This window comes from Symphalangus syndactylus, chromosome 13, assembly GCF_028878055.3.
Source record: "Symphalangus syndactylus isolate Jambi chromosome 13, NHGRI_mSymSyn1-v2.1_pri, whole genome shotgun sequence".
Classification (NCBI taxonomy): Eukaryota; Metazoa; Chordata; class Mammalia; order Primates; family Hylobatidae; genus Symphalangus; species Symphalangus syndactylus.
In genome coordinates, this window is record NC_072435.2 from 32,220,747 (window position 1) to 32,234,721 (window position 13,975).

A 13,975-nucleotide genomic window follows, 5' to 3' on the forward strand; every position below is an offset into this window, starting at 1 on the left:
ATTGATTGGTTGGGGTAAGGGGGATGAAATCATCAGGATGTGGAAGCTGCATTCTTTGGTAAGTCAGCTCCTGTGGGGTCCTTCAGATCAGCGGGCATCAGCAGTTTCACTGGTATGCAGGACTTGAAAGGATATCTCAAATGGAAAACTTAACCTTTCACAATGCTTAATATGTTATCTGTAGAGCAGTTAAGGGGAACTATATCTTGTGATTGGTTTTTTTTGTTGTTTTTTTGTGTGTGTGTGATTCTGGGGCAATTGGCAAACAGCTAGCTATGAGGAAGGGGTCAGAGAGCAAACTGACCTAATGATGAATGTTGAGTGTGCTGTAAGTGTGGTGATTTTAGTTTCTCCCCCTCCCTTCTTCTCTGATTAATATTATAGTTTTTAGGGATGGTTTCAGCCTTCCCTGACCATGCTGGCTAAAGTGGCTTGCCATCATCCTTAATATTTCACCCTGTAGCTTGCTGTCACCCCCATTATACCACCCTGTCTTCTTTAAAGCAGCAGAACATGAAATTAGTCTCTGTATGAGTTTTATTTTTGCCTCTCTTCCCCCATGAGGGAAGGGCTCACTCCAGAGTGGGGATACTGGATTCTACTAACGTACTTTCATTTGGGAGTTTGCTGTCGGCGCTCAGCTGTAATCTGATGGTGTGGATGGAAGAGTCAGAGCAAGTATGTGGCATTGAACAACCTGGGTTCAAATCCTGTCCCCTCTACACAGGGAAGTGACTTGACCCACTGAGTCTTGTTTTTGTGTGTGTGTGTGTTTGTTTGGAGACAGAGTCTCACTCTGCTACCCAGGTTGGAGTACGATAGCACAATCATGACTTGCTGCTGCAGCCTTAACTCCCAGGCTCAAGCGATCCTCCCACCTCATCCCACCTCAGCCTCCTGAGTAGCTGGGACAAGTGCGTGCCACCATGCATGGCTATTTTCTTTCTTTGTTTTTTTGAGACGGAGTCTCACTCTGTCGCCAGGCTGGAGTGCAGTGACACTATCTCGACTCACTGCAAACTCCATCTCCCAGGTTCAAGTGATTTTCCTGCCTCAGCCTCCCGAGTAGCTGGGACTACAGGTGCGCGCCACCATGCTCAGCTAATTTTTTGTATTTTTAGTAGAGACAGGGTTTCACCATTTTGGCCAGGATGGTCTTGATCTCTTGACCTCATGATCCACCCGCCTTGGCCTCCCAAAGTGCTGGGATTACAGGCATGAGCCACCGCACCCGGCCGCTATTCTCTTTTTGTTTTGTAGAGATGGTGTTTTGCCATGTTGTCCAGGCTGGTGGTCTTCTCATCTATAAGTTGAAAACACAGTCCTTGTGGGGTTGCTTGAGACACCCAGAGGGGTTTCAATGCCCCTGGTGACTCAGAGGCTTTCAATGAAAGTCCTGGGCTGAAGGAGCAGACAACTCCCAGTTTGAGACTTGATTCTGCCATGCACTTGCTGGCTGACCTCAGAGGAACTGGTCCTCTCTATGCCCCAGTTTCCTCACCTGTAAAATGGGGATAGGGGCATGGTTTGAGATGATGATATCCCTCCTCCATTGGGTGCACAGTCCACATCAGGCACAGAATGCAGCATGCTCTTCACCTTCCAGCTCACAGAATCCTCACCACAGCTGAAGGATCACATGGAAGTTTTATCATCCCCATACAGATGGCAAAAGTTACACACCCTGAAAGTCAATGGCACAGCCAGCCACCCAGCCTAGCCCCAGGCATGGGACTCTGTTGCCTGGTCATGCATGGGTGTATGGAATTTTCTTTTACCTCCACAACTCAATTGATTTCTCCTTTCTCGATAGGTCCCATGATGAAACTTAAGAGACATTTTGTAGCCCAGAAATACAAAAAACAAATTGATCACATGTACCACTGACTGCTTTGATGGAGCTGCTCTCAGCTGTTCTGATGGTGAGATTCAGTTGCTTGGCTTTGTTGGGCTATGCATTCAGAGTCCAAGAGAGGGCTCCACTGTGTGGCAGGCAATCTGTGATTGGAACTGCAGAAACACACACACACACACACACACACACACACACATTTAGTTGCAGTGAGTTCTGAGTAGCAGGCTTCAACTCATGCTGTCTCTACTCTACCAGGGTCATGGTAGGGTGTGTAAACTCCTTGAGCTGGCCACCAATGTTGTTAGATGTGCTTCCTGCCTTTTCTATTTGTTTCTAGAAAGTAGGAGGCAATGAATCCCAAATGTCTCATTGGGTCTTATTTGGAGAAGGCCTTTTGTCAGAAACTTTAGTGGAGAAAGTTCTACTTGCCAGGAACTCAAGGAATGAGGTGTGTTGGCCCATTACACAGATAATAAGGGATGGAGGCTTGAACTTCCACTATCCATTTATCCTCTCCTTTCCCCAAGACATGTGCAAAGGGAGCCTCCGTGACACCATGAATTGCTGATAGTTATTGAGGTTTTTTTTTTTTTCTTCACTAGATGCACAGTGCAGGCAGAAAGTAGAATGCATCTTCAATTGTCCTATAGGCTCCCGTAACCTTTTCATGGGCAAATTGTTCTAATGCCACCAGCCAACCCATGTTTTAGTTTGCTGGGGCTACATTACAAAGTACCACAGACTGGAGGGCTTAAACAACATAAATTTATTGTCTCACAGATCTGGAGGCTAAAAGTGTAAGATCGAGAGGCTAGCTGGCTTGGTTCCTTCTGAGGGCTGTGAGGGGAGGATCCATTCCAGACTTCTCTCCTTGGCTTGCTGATGGCTGTCTTCTCTCTGTGTCTTCACATCATCTTCCCTCTGGGTGTCTCTGTGTTCAAATTTCCCTTTTATAAGGACAGGTTAGTAAGATTAGGGCCCACCCTAATGACCTCATTTTAACTTCTATAATGATCCTGTTTCCAAGTAAGTTACATCCTGAGGTACTAAAGGTTAGGACTTCAACGTATGAATTGTGGAGGGATACAACTCAGCCTGTAACTCATCATATGCATTGTCCTTTGTTCAATGTTAAGTGGTTTAACCCTTCCACACCTTCATTTGTCGATGTCTTGAGGGTGGGCCCAGCAGTTCAACGTACCACATTCATTTCTTCATCTTTCGCAAGATTTCCAATTTCACTTTCCAGCTGAATGAGAAACCATTGGACATTGATGTGGGAGTGAGAGATGGACCCTCTTACACCAGTGCTGTCCAGTATGGTCTGTCCAAACCAAGATGTGCTGTAATACATAAAACACACACTGGGCTTCAAAAGCTCAGCACCAAAAAAAAAAAAAAAAGAATATACAATATCTCATCAGCATTTTAAAATTTTGATGACATGTTGAGATGATGTTTTGGAATACTGGGTTACATAAAATATTTATTATTAAAAGTAATTTTACCAGTTTTAAATTTTTATTTACTTTTTAGAGACAGGGTCTTGCTCTGTTGCTCAGGCTGGAGTGCAGTGATGCATTCACACCTAATGTTTTAAATGTTTTTGTAGAGATGAGGTATTTCTATGTTGCCCAGGTTGGTCTCAAACTCCTGGCCTCAAGCGATCCTCCTGCTTCAGCTTCACAAAGTGCTGTGATTACAGGTGTGAGCCACTGTGCCTGGCCAAGTTCCTTTTTTAAAAATGTGGCTGCTATACATTGTTAAATTGTGTAGGTAGCTCCAGTAATGTTTCTTTTGGATGGTGCCACTCTAAAGTTCATTTTGGGGAGATTTTGGGTGATGGCCAATTTATAAATGGATCAATTCACTCGGGAATATTTTCATCATATGGTGACTGTGGGATCTTGGAGACTGAATGCACATATTACAAGAATCCCTATGTGGTAACTTGTGTTTCTCCTCTTTGCAGCCTTCAGCAGGAAGACCTCATTGCAAAAAGTGAAATGCTGCTCTAGGTAGAAGCTCTCCCTGCTGTTTTTAAGAAGCCACATTCCTCATTGGTCAGTTTCTTGATTGTTTGTCTGTTGGAGAGGTGCTCCCTAGAAGAATCTGCCATACATTTCAAAGCAATAAAATCATTGTAGGTCTTTCTGAGGACCTTCAAGTCATGACTCCAGGGAAGCCTATTGGGAAGTTTACTAAAGACTGCCTGATTTAGAAGAAAGATCTGAACTTGTGGGCTCCCATTTGATTTTTTTCTCCTCAGGGGAATTAGACATTAGAAAGAAAAAGCCTTCACAGATTTGAAGAACTGGACCCCCAAATCAACTCACCTGCTTGGAAGAAACTGGGAAACCCTTCCAATAAGTCCTGATAATAAAGCACTTCAGGGTTCCATGTCTTGATTTTTGGCTTGACACAAATACTTTGTCCTTTATTTAGTGTGATGGGGAGGGCTTGGACTCTGAAATCAGTTCTGGGTTCAAATTGTGACCAGCTGTGATTTCAACTGTCTGAGGCTCGGAGATTTTAAATCTGGAAAGTAGATCCCCATCTCGGAGGGTGGCCATGGAAGTTCATGGAGATGATGTACAGGGAATGCAGTATCTAACTCCAGAAAGTCCTCGGTTTGAGTTAATGGTTATCATCAACACAGTCACTCTTGGTTAGCTCAAGAGTCAAGGTATGACTCTTGACTAATTCCATCATTAGGGAGGAGTTTTGCTGTTGTAGTAAAATTCAATAATAACAACTTAAAGAAGATCGTTTATTCCTCTCCCATCCAATAGTCCACTGTAAGCAGACCAGAGCTGATACAGCATATTCATAGTGTGTCCCTGAAATATTAGTAGGGAGAGTGGGAGAGGGAACATCTCCCAGCCTGGACAGAAACAGCATATCAGGAGCAACAAAACTCCCAGTGTCTCTTAAGGTTCTAGATACTCAGAGGCAGGCCAGAGACACTTTGAGTTCCATTTTTTAAATACACCAGTAACTTAAAATGGCATTCTCCTTGCGGAAAAAAAAAAAATTAATGCAATGCAGATAAGGCTAATGTCATATTTGATTGCTGTATTAAACCATTATTGCACTGTTATAAAGAAATACCTGAGATGGGGTCATTTATAAAGAAAAGAGGTTTAATTAATTGGCTCATGGTTCTACAGGCTTTACAGAAAGTATGGTGCTGGTGCCTGTTCAGCTTCTGATGAAGCCTCAGGGAGCTCACAGTCATAGCGGAGGGCAAAAGGGGAGCAGGCATGTCGCATGGCAAAAGCAGGAGCAAGCCAGAGGGAGTGCCACACATTTTTAAATGACTAGATCTTTCGAGAACGCACTATCGTGAAGACAGCCCCAAGCCATGAGGGATCCACCCCCCTGCCATGACCCAAACACCTTCACCAGGCCCCACCTCCAGCACTGGGGATTACAGTGCAACATGAGATTTGGGCAGGGACAAATATCCAAACCACATCAATGGCCCTCAACTATTTGGTGCGATTTTACTTTTTAATGAGTTAGTACAGCTGGTCCTCATTATTTGCCGATTCCGTATTTGCAAATTCGCCTCATCACTAGAATTTGCTTGTAAACCCCAAATCAATAGTTATGGCACTTTAGAGGTCATTCCAGGACATACACAGGAGTGAAAAATTTGAGTGGCCAACTATACATTCCCAGCTGAGGTTGAACAAGGCAACGCTCTGGCTTCTTGTTTCAGCTCTCACACTGTCAACAGTGCCCTTTCTGAGGTATATCTCATGCCACATTTTCTGCATTTTCGTGTTTCTGTTAGTAAACCTTTTTGAGTTTTTTAAAAATAGAGACAGGGCCTCACTCTGTCACCCAGGCTGGAGTGCACTGGTGTGATCTCAGCTCACTGTAACTTCAAATTCCTGGGCTCAAGGGATCCTCTCCTGTCTTGGCCTCCCAAAGCACTGGGGTTACAAGTATGAGCCAGTGAACTCAGCCAAACCCTTCTAATTTTATCCACGACTACACTGTACAATTTTTGGTCAATATAATTCTATTTTATAGCTTGTTTCTAATGTCCATGTGATCTCCCCACTTTCAGGTTTTCTCTAGGTAGTTAATGTTGGTATATGGAAGTGCTGTTGATTTTTGTATGTTAATATTATATTTTGACACCTCACTGCTAACCTATTTCTCAAAATGTGTAAGCTTTTTACAGAGATGTGCATATCTTTTGCAAATATTTTTTCACTTCCTTTTCAATATTGATTCCTCATCAAGGAAATACAAATGGTTGATTATGTCAAGTGAGGGAAGCTCGAATACAGGAGAGGAATGTATGTATTTTCTATAATGATTATCACCCTGGTCTCACTGTTCTCTTAATGTTCTCTCAATATTTTTTGAGAAACGACAAGAATCTACTAATGTCAGGAAGGCTTTTAAAATTTAACTGTGGTAAAATATATGTAACATAAAATGTGTCATTTTAACCCTTTTTTAGTACACAGTTCCGTGGCATTAAGCACATTCACATTGTAGTACAACCATCAACATGACGCATTTCTAGAAATTTCATCTTTGCAAACTGAAACTTTATATCCATCAAACAAGTCCCCATTTCCCCTTCCCCTGAAAGCTATCATCCTATTTTCTGTCTCTTGAATTTTACAACTTTAAGCACCTTAAAAGTGAAATTGTCGGCCGGGCATGGTGGCTCATGCCTGTAGTCCCAGCACTCTGAGAGGCCGAGGCAGGTGGATCATGAGGTCAGGAGTTCAAGACCAGCCCAGCCAATATGGCGAAACCCCATCTCTACAAAAAATACAAAAATTAGCTGGGCCTGGTGGTGCATGCCTGTAGTCCCAGCTGCTCAGGAGGCTGAGGCAGAAGAATCACTTGAACCTGGGAGGTGGAGGTTGCAGTGAGCTGAGATCATGCCACTGCACTCTGGCCTGGGCAACAGAGCAAGACTCCATCTCAAAAAAAAAAAAGTGATAATGTAAGAATATTTGCCATTTTCTTACTGGCTTATATAACTGAGGATAATGTCTTCAAGGGTCATCCTTTTTTAAACTTTTTTCAATTTTTTAACAATTTTTTAAAAATACAGACAGGGTCTCCCTATGTTGCCCAGGCTGGTCTCGAACTCCTGGCCTCAACTGATCCTCCCATCTCGGCCCCTCAAAGTGTTGGGATTACAGGTGTGAGCCACCACACCTGGCCTCATCCATGTTTAGCACGTGTTAACATTTCTTTTTTCAGGCTGAATATTTCATCATGTATGTACGTGTGTGTGTGTATGTACACATATATACGTGGATAAATTTAATCTATCCATTCATCCATCAATAGACACTTGGGTTGCTTCCACCTTTTGGCTCTCGTGAATCATACTTCTATGTATATGGGTCCATGGCATGGTTCAGAGTCCATGGTAGAAACACACTCAATACCCAGAAAAGAAACCACGGGTGTATAAATATCTCTTCATGCCACTGCTTTCAATTATGCTTTGGGCAAATGAATTCATAAACCCCCAGGCACAGCGACTCAAAGTCCTTCTCTAATTCAACCTTCTGGGAGCCCAGGGCTCTGCTTCCTTAACCTCGATGATGCCCACGACTTACTTACCTCCTCCATCTCACCACTCTTCTTCCAGCTCCCTTGTGAACTCTCTCACTCAACATCAACAATGTAGAACAGTGACTCTGGAGTCCCTCCTGCTGCCAGACTTGCCCCTGGCTCCTCCCAGGGGACTGTCACCTTGCAGACCACTGGCTTGTCAGGGTAGTGAAGGGCCTTCTTGGGTAGACCCTCTCTGCCCGCTAAAACTGGCCTCTACAAAGAGGCAATGGGCCATGTCCCCATCATGGCTCTGGGCCACGGGATACACAGTGATGGCACCAGCCTGGCCATGGACAGGAACATTCTGGATGTCTGGTCTAGGGACCACTGTCCCCCTGTGGCTAGAACGGGGGGAGTGATCAAGCTGATAAAAAGGTAGAGTCCAGAGGCTGGGCATGGTGGTTCATACCTGTAATCCCAGCACTTTAGGAGGCTGAGGTGGGTGGATCACGAGGTCAGGAGGTTGAGACCATCCTGGCTAACATGGTGAAACCCCGTCTCTACTAAAAATACAAAAAATTAGCCGGGCATGGTGGCGGGCACCTGTAGTCCCAGCTACTTGGGAGGCTGAGGCAGGAGAATGGCATGAACCCGGGAGGCGGAGCTTGCAGTGAGCCGAGATTGCGCCACTGCACTCCAGCCTGGGCAAGAGTGAGACTCTGTCTCAAAAAAAAAAAAAAAAAAAAAAGGTAGAGTCCAGAGGCCAGTCATGGTGGCTCATGCCTATAATCCCAGCACTTTGGGAGGCTGAGGCAGGTGGATCACGAGGTCAGGAGGTTGAGACCATCCTGGCTAACACCGTAAAACACCATCTCTACTAAAAATACAAAAAATTAGCCAGGCATGGTGGCGGGCGCCTGTAGTCCCAGCTACTTGGGAGGCTGAGGCAGGAGAATGGCGTGAACCCAGGAGGCGGAGCTTGCAGTGAGCCGAGATCACGCCACTGTACTCCAGCCTAGGCGACAGTGCGAGACTCTGTCTCAAAAAAAAAAAAAAAAAAGGTAGAGCCCAGAGTGGGCACTGCCTTCCCAATGACAGAGGGGCATGAAAATATGGTGTAGATGGGAGGGAGGGACTGGGAGACCACATACCTCAGCTCCTCCTGGGGATGAACTAGGCTGCACACCAGGTGGGGAATGGGTGTGGTAGGTTCATTTCCTTCTATGCTCCTCCTTCTCTTCACTCCAGTCCCCAACCGCCTTCATCACATTTTTCCTTTTTTTTTTTTTTTACTTTTTTTTTTTTTGGAGACAGAGTCTCCCTCTGTTCCCCAGGCTGGAGTGCAGAGGTGCGATCTCTGTTAACTGCAACCTCCACCTCCCAGGCTCAAATGATTCTCCTGCCTCAGGCTCCCGAGTAGCTGGGATTACAGGTGCCCAACATGATGCCTGGCTAATTTTTTTTTTTTTTTTTTTTTTTTTGAGACAGAGTCTCGCTCTGTCGCTCAGGCTGGAGTGCAGTGGCGCGATCTCGGCTCACTGCAAGCTCTGCCTCCCGGGTTCACGCCATTCTCCTGCCTCAGCCTCTCCGAGTAGCTGGGACTACAGGCGTCCGCCACCTCGCCCAGCTAATTTTTTTTTTTTTTTTTTTTTTTGTATTTTTAGTAGAGACGGGGTTTCACCGTGGTCTTGATCTCCTGACCTCGTGATCCGCCCGCCTCGGCCTCTCAAAGTGCTGGGATTACAGGCGTGAGCCACCGCGCCCGGCCTAATTTTTGTATTTTTAGTAGAGATGGGGTTTCACCACGTTGGCCAGGCCTCAAGTGATCCGCCCACCTTGGCCTCCCAAAGTGCTGGGATTACAGGCATGAGCCTTTGCACCCAGCCTGTTTTTTTTTGTTTGTTTCTTTTTTTTTGAGACAGAGTCTCACTATGTCACCCAGGCTGGAGTACAGTGGCACTATCTCGGCTCACTACAACCTCCGCCTCCTGAGTTCAAGCAACTCTCCTGCCTCAGCCTCCAGAGTAGCTGGGACTCCAGGCGCCCGCCACCACGCCCGGCTAATTTTTGTCTTTTCTAGTAGAGATGGGGTTTCACCATATTGGACAAGCTGGTCTCAAACTCCTGACCTCGTGATCCGCCCGCCTCGGCCTCCCAAAGTGCTGGGATAATAGGCATAAGCCCCACGCCTGGCTGCCTGTTACCTTTTAAGATGCTTCTCCCTCCCTGCTTTGCCTGGTCAGTGTCTACCCATTGTTCAGAGAAGCCTTCCCTAGACACCTCCATGACTCGGTGGGAATCCTGTGCCTCCCTGCTGGACCCTCCCACCCCTGCTGCCCACTGTAATTTCGTTTGAAGATCTGTCTACCCAAGCCCAGCAAACTAGATGCCCCCAGACAGTGACAAGGAAAACAAAGATACTTTGAAGACCATGTCCTCGGACAGATTCAGAGTCCACGACAGAAAGGCACTCAACACCCAGGAAAGAAAAACAGAGGTTGGGGCTCCTTGGCTCCTGGGTGAGGGTAGTGGTGTTCCTAGAGAAGCCAGTCTGAGAGTGGGGATCTAGCACTTCAGGGCTGGCCAAGGCGGTTCAGCCAGTGTTGGGATCTTTTAGGGTTCAATCTGTTTCTTCAGAAGTTGCCTGATGGGATGGGGGCATGGAGAGCACCACCATAGGGTGCCCGGCTGGGTGTATGGGGGTTTTGGGGGTGCAGGTGGTTAGCAGTTGTCAGAAGTGTCTGGTCCCGCCAGGCGCGGTGGCTCACGCCTGTAATCCCAGCACTTTGGGAGGCCGAGGTGGATCACCTGAGGTCAGGAGTTTGAGACCAGCCTGACCAACATGTTGAAACCCCGTCTCTACTAAAAATACAAAATTAGCTGGGTGTGGTGGCGCATGCCTGTAACCCCAGGTACCTGGGAGTCTGAGGCAGGAGAATCGCTTGAACCCAGGAGGCAGAGTTCGCAGTGAGCTGAGATCGCGCCATTGCGCTCCAGCCTGAGCAACAAGAGTAAAACTACGTCTCAAAAAAAAAAAAAGTGTGTGGTCCCTGGTGAGGGGACGGTGCCCGGCAGGGACAGTGGGCCTGCAGCTGACCTGTCTGCTTGCTGGTGGGTTTCCTGCTTAACTCCTCTCTCTGGGTCAGTGCGTCTGACTGTCCACCTGCCCCTGCAATCCCTTCTGTGCCTCGCTGGTCATCTCTTTCTCCCTTGGCAATCCACTTCATACCTCACGCATCCTCTGTCTGCCATCTCTCAGTGCCACGCTCCTGCCTGTGCTCCCATCTCTCCCTGGTTTTGCCCCTGACACGCCACCTGCTCGCCTCTCTCTAGGTCCATCTGGGGGTCTCCGGCCGCCGCTGACCCGCCTGTCCGCAGGCTGAGCTACTTGGACCACGGAGCGCGACGGGGAGGCGCGACTGCGGCTCAGCAAGGACTGAGTTAGCAACAAGACACTCCTCGCCATGCACGACATGGTCGCGACATCAAGTACGCCAACATCGCTCCCGGCTCGAACTACAGAAACAGCTGCCACCTGCTCACTTACATCGAGTACCACGAGCAGCGTCCGAGTGTCTCGAAGTCTCTCTTCAAAGTACCGCCAGTAGGCCCGCGCCTGCGCGCCTCTCCCACCCCTCCTGCGCCTGCGCGCCCCTTCTGCACCCACTCTCCTGCGCCTGCGCGCCACTTATTTCACCTCCTGCGTCAGCGCACCGCTCCAGGGCCTTTCTTTCCCCGCCCCCTCCCCATCTCCTGCGCCTGCGCACCTTTCATGCCCTCTGGTACGCCTGCGCGCCGCTCCAGCCCGCTTGCTTCTGCGCCTGCGCGCCGCTGCAGGGCCTTCCTCCCCCTCTCCTCCGCCTCCTGCGCCTGCGCGCCACTCCATCCCTCCTGCGCCTGCGCAGTGTTACTCTCCTGTGACTGCCACTTGTCTGACTCGCATGTTTGTTTGAATGGATTCCCTGAGGCTGCCTGAGAGCCAGAGATGAAAAGCTGCAGCCTTAGGGGCCCCGGTTCGGATCCCAGAGCAGCCATTAGCTATGTTTTCTTGCACGAATTACTTTGCCTTTGTGCCTCTGTCTCCCTATACGAAGAGTTTACATATAAATATATATATAAAGACGAGGCGCGGTGGCTCACGCCTTAATCCCAGCACTTTGGGAGCCCTAGGCAGGCAGATCACTTGAGGTCAGGAGTTGGAGACCAGCCTGGCCAACATGGTGAAACCCTGTCTCTACTAAAAATACAAAAATTAGCCAGGCATGGCTGTGCATGCCTGTAATCCCAGCTACTCTGGAGGCTGGAGGCAGGAGAATCACTCCAACCTGGGAGGCAGAGGCAGTGAGCCGAGATGGTGCCACTGCACTCCAGCCTGGGCAACAACAGAGTGAGACTCCGTCTCAAAAAAAAAAGAAAAGAAGAAGAAAAGTCATTCCAATACCCATAGTAAACTGGATCCTCCGGTAAAAATAAAGTTAAAAAAATAAAAAATTAAAAAATTAAACATATAAAAATATATATAATTTTATGTATATATACATTTAAAATATAGTTTTTTATAAATGCATAGTGTATAAAACATCTGTTTATGGATAAATTTTATGCGTGCTACACTTTTATGTTATATTTATTTATTTATTTATTTTTGAGATGGAGTCTCCCTCTGTTGCCCAGGCTGGAGTGCAGTGGCTCATGGTCTGTGCTCACTGCAAGCTCCGCCTCCCGGGTTCATGCCATTCTCCTGCCTCAGCCTCCTGAGTAGCTGGGACTACAGGCTCCCGCCATCACGCCCGGCTAATTTTTTGTATTTTTAGTGGAGACGGTGTTTCACTGTGTTAGCCAGGATGGTCTTGATCTTCTGACCTCGTGATCTGCCCGCCTTGGCCTCCCAAAGTCCTGGGATTACAGGTGTGAGCTGCCGTGCCGGGCCCTTTTATGTTAAATTTAATATAAAATATGTTATTTTATATTAGCATTTTTATGTAAATATATAAAATATAACAGCAGCTAGCTCACAGCTTTGCTGCATGGATTCAGTGAGTTTACACACATTGAATAGCTCTGGCACACACAAAGCACTGCACCAGCATTCACCATTTATTATTTTTATGGTTTTGTTTTTTTGAGATGGAGTCTCATTCTGTCGCCCAGGCTGGAGTGCAGTGGCCCAATCTCGGCTCACTGCAAGCTCCACCTCCCGGGTTCACGCCATTCTTCTGCCTCAGCCTCCCGAGTAGCTGTGACAACAGGCACCCGCCACCACGCCCGGCTAATTTTTTATATTTTTAGTAGAGACGGGGTTTCTCGGCCTCCCAAAGTGCTGGGATTACAGGCATGAGCCATCGCGTCCAGCCTCTTTTTTGTTTTTGTTTCTGAGACAGTCTCGAACTGTCCCCTGGGCTGGAGTGCAGTGGCACAATCTTGGCTCACTGCAACCTCCGCCTCCCGGATTCAAGCAATTCTGCCTCAGTCTCCTGAGTAGCTGGGATTACAGGTGCCTGCCACCACATCCAGCTAATTTTTTGTATTTTTAGTAGAGACGGGGTTTCACCATGTTGGCCAGGCTGGTCTCAAACTCCTGACCTCGTGATTCGCCCCCCTCGGCCTCCCAAAGTGCTGGGATTACAGGTGTGAGCCACCGTGCCTGGTCATTATTATGGTTTTTATTGTGTCTCTTCCCCAGTGGCATTTCCTCAGCAAGGTCTTTCCTTGCTACCCTGGTTCCCCAAACCTGCCCTCTTCCCCCTCTCTGTGACAGCCCCTTTAAAAGTTGTCTGCCCAGGGCCAGGCATGGTGGCTTACGCCTGTAATCCCAGCACTTTGGGAGGTTGAGATGGGTGGATCACTTGAGGTCAGGAGTTTGAGACCAACCTGGGCAACATGGTGAAACCCTGTCTCTACTAAACATACAAAAAAAAATTAGCCAGGCATGGTGGCACACCTGTAATCCCAGCTACTTGGGAGGTGGAGGTTGTAGTGAGCTGAGATTGTGCCACTGCACTCCAGCCTGGGTGACAGGGCAAGACTCTGTTTCAAAAAAAAAATTCTTCCCAGTTTTCATCATCATGGCTACAAGTTATCAAGGTCGTTTGTTTATTTGGTCATTTCCCTGAGGGCGAGAGGCCAGATTGCCTTGTTGTTGTACCAGCGCCAACCCTCTGATGTTTGTTGAATTAATGAACACCCATTTTTCAGATTAGGAAAGGGGATAAGAGACCTCCTGTGACTTGTTCAGTCAATGTAATAAACAAGTAAATTATGCAATAGGTAGACAGTGTTCAGTAATTCAGAGGAATCCAAAGCACGTAAAGGAGTAAACTGCTGAGGTGGGGGCAGAATTTAAAAATATGGTGTCTAGCCAGGTGCGGTGCCTCACGCCTGTAATCCCAGCACTTTGGGAGGCAGAGGAGGGCAGATCACTTGAGGTCAGGAGTTCGAGACCAGCCTGACCAATATGGTGAAACCCCATCTCTACTAAAAATACAAAAATTAGCTGGGTATGGTAGTGCACGCCTGTAATCCCAGCTACTTGGGAGGCTGAGGCAGGAGAATCACTTGAACCCAGGAGCCGGAGGT

General features: G+C 47.4%; 1 protein-coding gene and 1 long non-coding RNA gene across 7 annotated transcripts in view; one reads left to right on the forward strand and one right to left on the reverse strand.

The window, feature by feature from the left end:
• ACSBG2 (acyl-CoA synthetase bubblegum family member 2) overlaps positions 1–4,263 on the forward strand; it is a 95,327-nt gene extending 91,064 nt beyond the window's left edge. For all 5 annotated transcript variants that reach the window (XM_055238250.2, XM_055238252.2, XM_055238253.2 and 2 more), the window contains 2 exons: positions 1,814–1,922; positions 3,828–4,263. In XM_055238250.2, the coding sequence (XP_055094225.1) occupies positions 1,814–1,887 (74 nt within the window). In that variant the 3' untranslated portion in view covers positions 1,888–1,922; positions 3,828–4,263. The remainder of the gene's footprint in view (positions 1–1,813; positions 1,923–3,827) is intronic.
• LOC129460456 (uncharacterized) lies at positions 520–11,121 on the reverse strand. Of its 2 annotated transcripts, XR_008650228.2 has the most exons (3): positions 10,947–11,049; positions 3,057–3,198; positions 520–2,802 (listed from the first exon to the last, which is right to left on the reverse strand). It is a non-coding gene; the product is annotated as an uncharacterized lncRNA (long non-coding RNA). The 2 variants fall into 2 exon arrangements; XR_008650229.2 differs by having other exon boundaries at positions 520–3,198; positions 10,947–11,121.
• Between the last annotated feature and the right edge of the window lie 2,854 nt (positions 11,122–13,975).